Consider the following 1,962-nt stretch of genomic DNA (forward strand, 5'->3'; position numbering starts at 1 on the left):
CAGGTAATCATGGGATTGACAGCCTATCTGTCATCTTTTCAATTTTCTTTTGCATATGGTACTATTTGAGTTCAATGCACATTGGATATTTCTTTATTTTATCTAGACATCTATTGTGGTCTCCTGTGTAGCTTCTTGTCATCCAAATTTGTTGTCAATTTTTTTTTTTTTTAATTTTAGAGAGAGAGACAGAATTGGTGTGCCAGGGCCTCAGCCACTGAAACTGAACTCCAGACACTTGGGCAACCTAGTGGGCATGTACAACTTGCACTTGCCTCACCTTTGTGCATCTGGCTTACGTGGGATCTGAAGAGTCAACCTTGGTTCCTTAGGCTTCGCAGGCAAGCACCTTAAACATTAAGCCATCTCTCCAGCCCTGATGTCAATCTTATTAACAACTTTATTTAGCACCAGCTGTCTTCCTGGTGGTCTCTGGAGCCCTTACTCAGCATGACTCTGGGGGAAATAGACTATAGGTGGATTTCTGGTCCCTCCCATGGCTAGATGCCAGGTTCCAAGATGTCATCCGAAGGTAGAGCTTCCTCAGGGCACTCTTCATGTCCTTGTTCCTCAGGCTGTAGATAACTGGGTTCAGGGTGGGCGTGATGATTGAGTAGAACACAGCAGCCATGCGCCCTTGCAGTGGGTAGTAGTGGGCTGTGGGCTGCATGTAGGCAGAACCCCCAGTCCCATAGAACAGGAGCACCATAGCCAGATGGGAGGAGCATGTGGAGAAGGCCTTCTGGCGGCCAGCTGCTGAAGGGATCTGAGCCACAGTGGCCACTATACGAATGTAAGACAGGACAGTGAGGGCCAAGCAGGTCATAATGATGCAGCCACTGACTGCAAATCCAGCAGCCTCATGGGCTTTTGCGTTGGCACAGGCTATGTTCATGAGTGGGGGGATGTCACAGAAGAAGTGCTGAATCACATTGGGGCCACAGAAGGGCAAGGAGAAAGTGTTGGCAGTGTGGAAGGCAGAGAAGAAGAGTCCACTAACCCAGGCCACCACTACCAGACAGACACAGGCCTGAGGATTCATGACTGCCCCATACGTCAGGGGCCTGTAGATGGCCAGAGATCGATCAAAAGCCATGGACGTGATGAGAAAACACTCCACAGAGCCAAGGCAGATGAAGGTGAAGAGCTGGCAAGCACAAGCAGAAAGAGAAATCTCCTTGGAGCCCACAACCGTGGCCACGAAGGCGCGGGGCAGGGTGGTGGATGTGGAACAGAGATCCACCAGGGAGAGATGCTTGAGGAAGAAGTACATGGGCATGTGTAGACGGGCGTCCAGGATCACAGCAGACATGATGGAGACATTCCCCAGAACTGCAGCCAAGTATATGAGAAGGAAAATGGCTGTGCTCAGCAGCTGTAGCTCAGGGATACTGGAGAAGCCTTGGAGGATGAATACAGACACTGTCGAGAGATTGGTCATGGTCTGCCTTTAGAACACCTGGACAAGGAAAATGCACGGGAAGAACATAAACCAGGCTGAAGAGATGGCTCAGTGGTTAAGGTGGTTGCCTGCAAAGCCTGAAGACTCAGGTTCGATTGCCCAGGACCCACATAAAGCCATATGCACAAATTGGCACATGTGTCTGGAGTTCATTTGCAGTGGCTAAAGGCCCTGGTGCCCCATTCTCTCCCCCTCTCTGTCTCTCTCTTTCCTTCTTTCTCTTTCTCAAATAAATAAATAAAATGTTTCAAAAAAGATTATAAGCATAGCAAGCACTTATGAGGAAAAGTCACAAGGTGAGTTGCATCTGGAGAAGATACTCAGTTTTTCTTTATTAAACCCACACTTGTTCTTTACCTTCTCCCAAGATACCTAAGCTCAAATACCCAAGGTAACACAGAAGATATATATGTAAGAGAATTTGGCCAGGTGGGGTGCAATGGAGAATGGTAGAGATTATGGAGAAATGGGTATTCTGCCCAAATGAGGCAGCTGATCCA

The 1,962-nt window shown here is 48.3% G+C and overlaps 1 protein-coding gene across 1 annotated transcript; it reads right to left on the reverse strand.

Annotated features, from left to right (window-relative positions):
- Window positions 1-445: 445 nt before the first annotated feature.
- On the reverse strand, window positions 446-1,441 carry LOC101614471 (olfactory receptor 10AG1-like). The gene has a single exon (XM_004671808.2). It carries the CDS (start codon window positions 1,439-1,441, stop codon window positions 446-448), a length of 996 nt encoding a protein of 331 aa, XP_004671865.2.
- Between the last annotated feature and the right edge of the window lie 521 nt (window positions 1,442-1,962).

Source organism: Jaculus jaculus, chromosome 14, assembly GCF_020740685.1.
Source record: "Jaculus jaculus isolate mJacJac1 chromosome 14, mJacJac1.mat.Y.cur, whole genome shotgun sequence".
In the NCBI taxonomy this organism is placed as follows: domain Eukaryota; kingdom Metazoa; phylum Chordata; class Mammalia; order Rodentia; family Dipodidae; genus Jaculus; species Jaculus jaculus.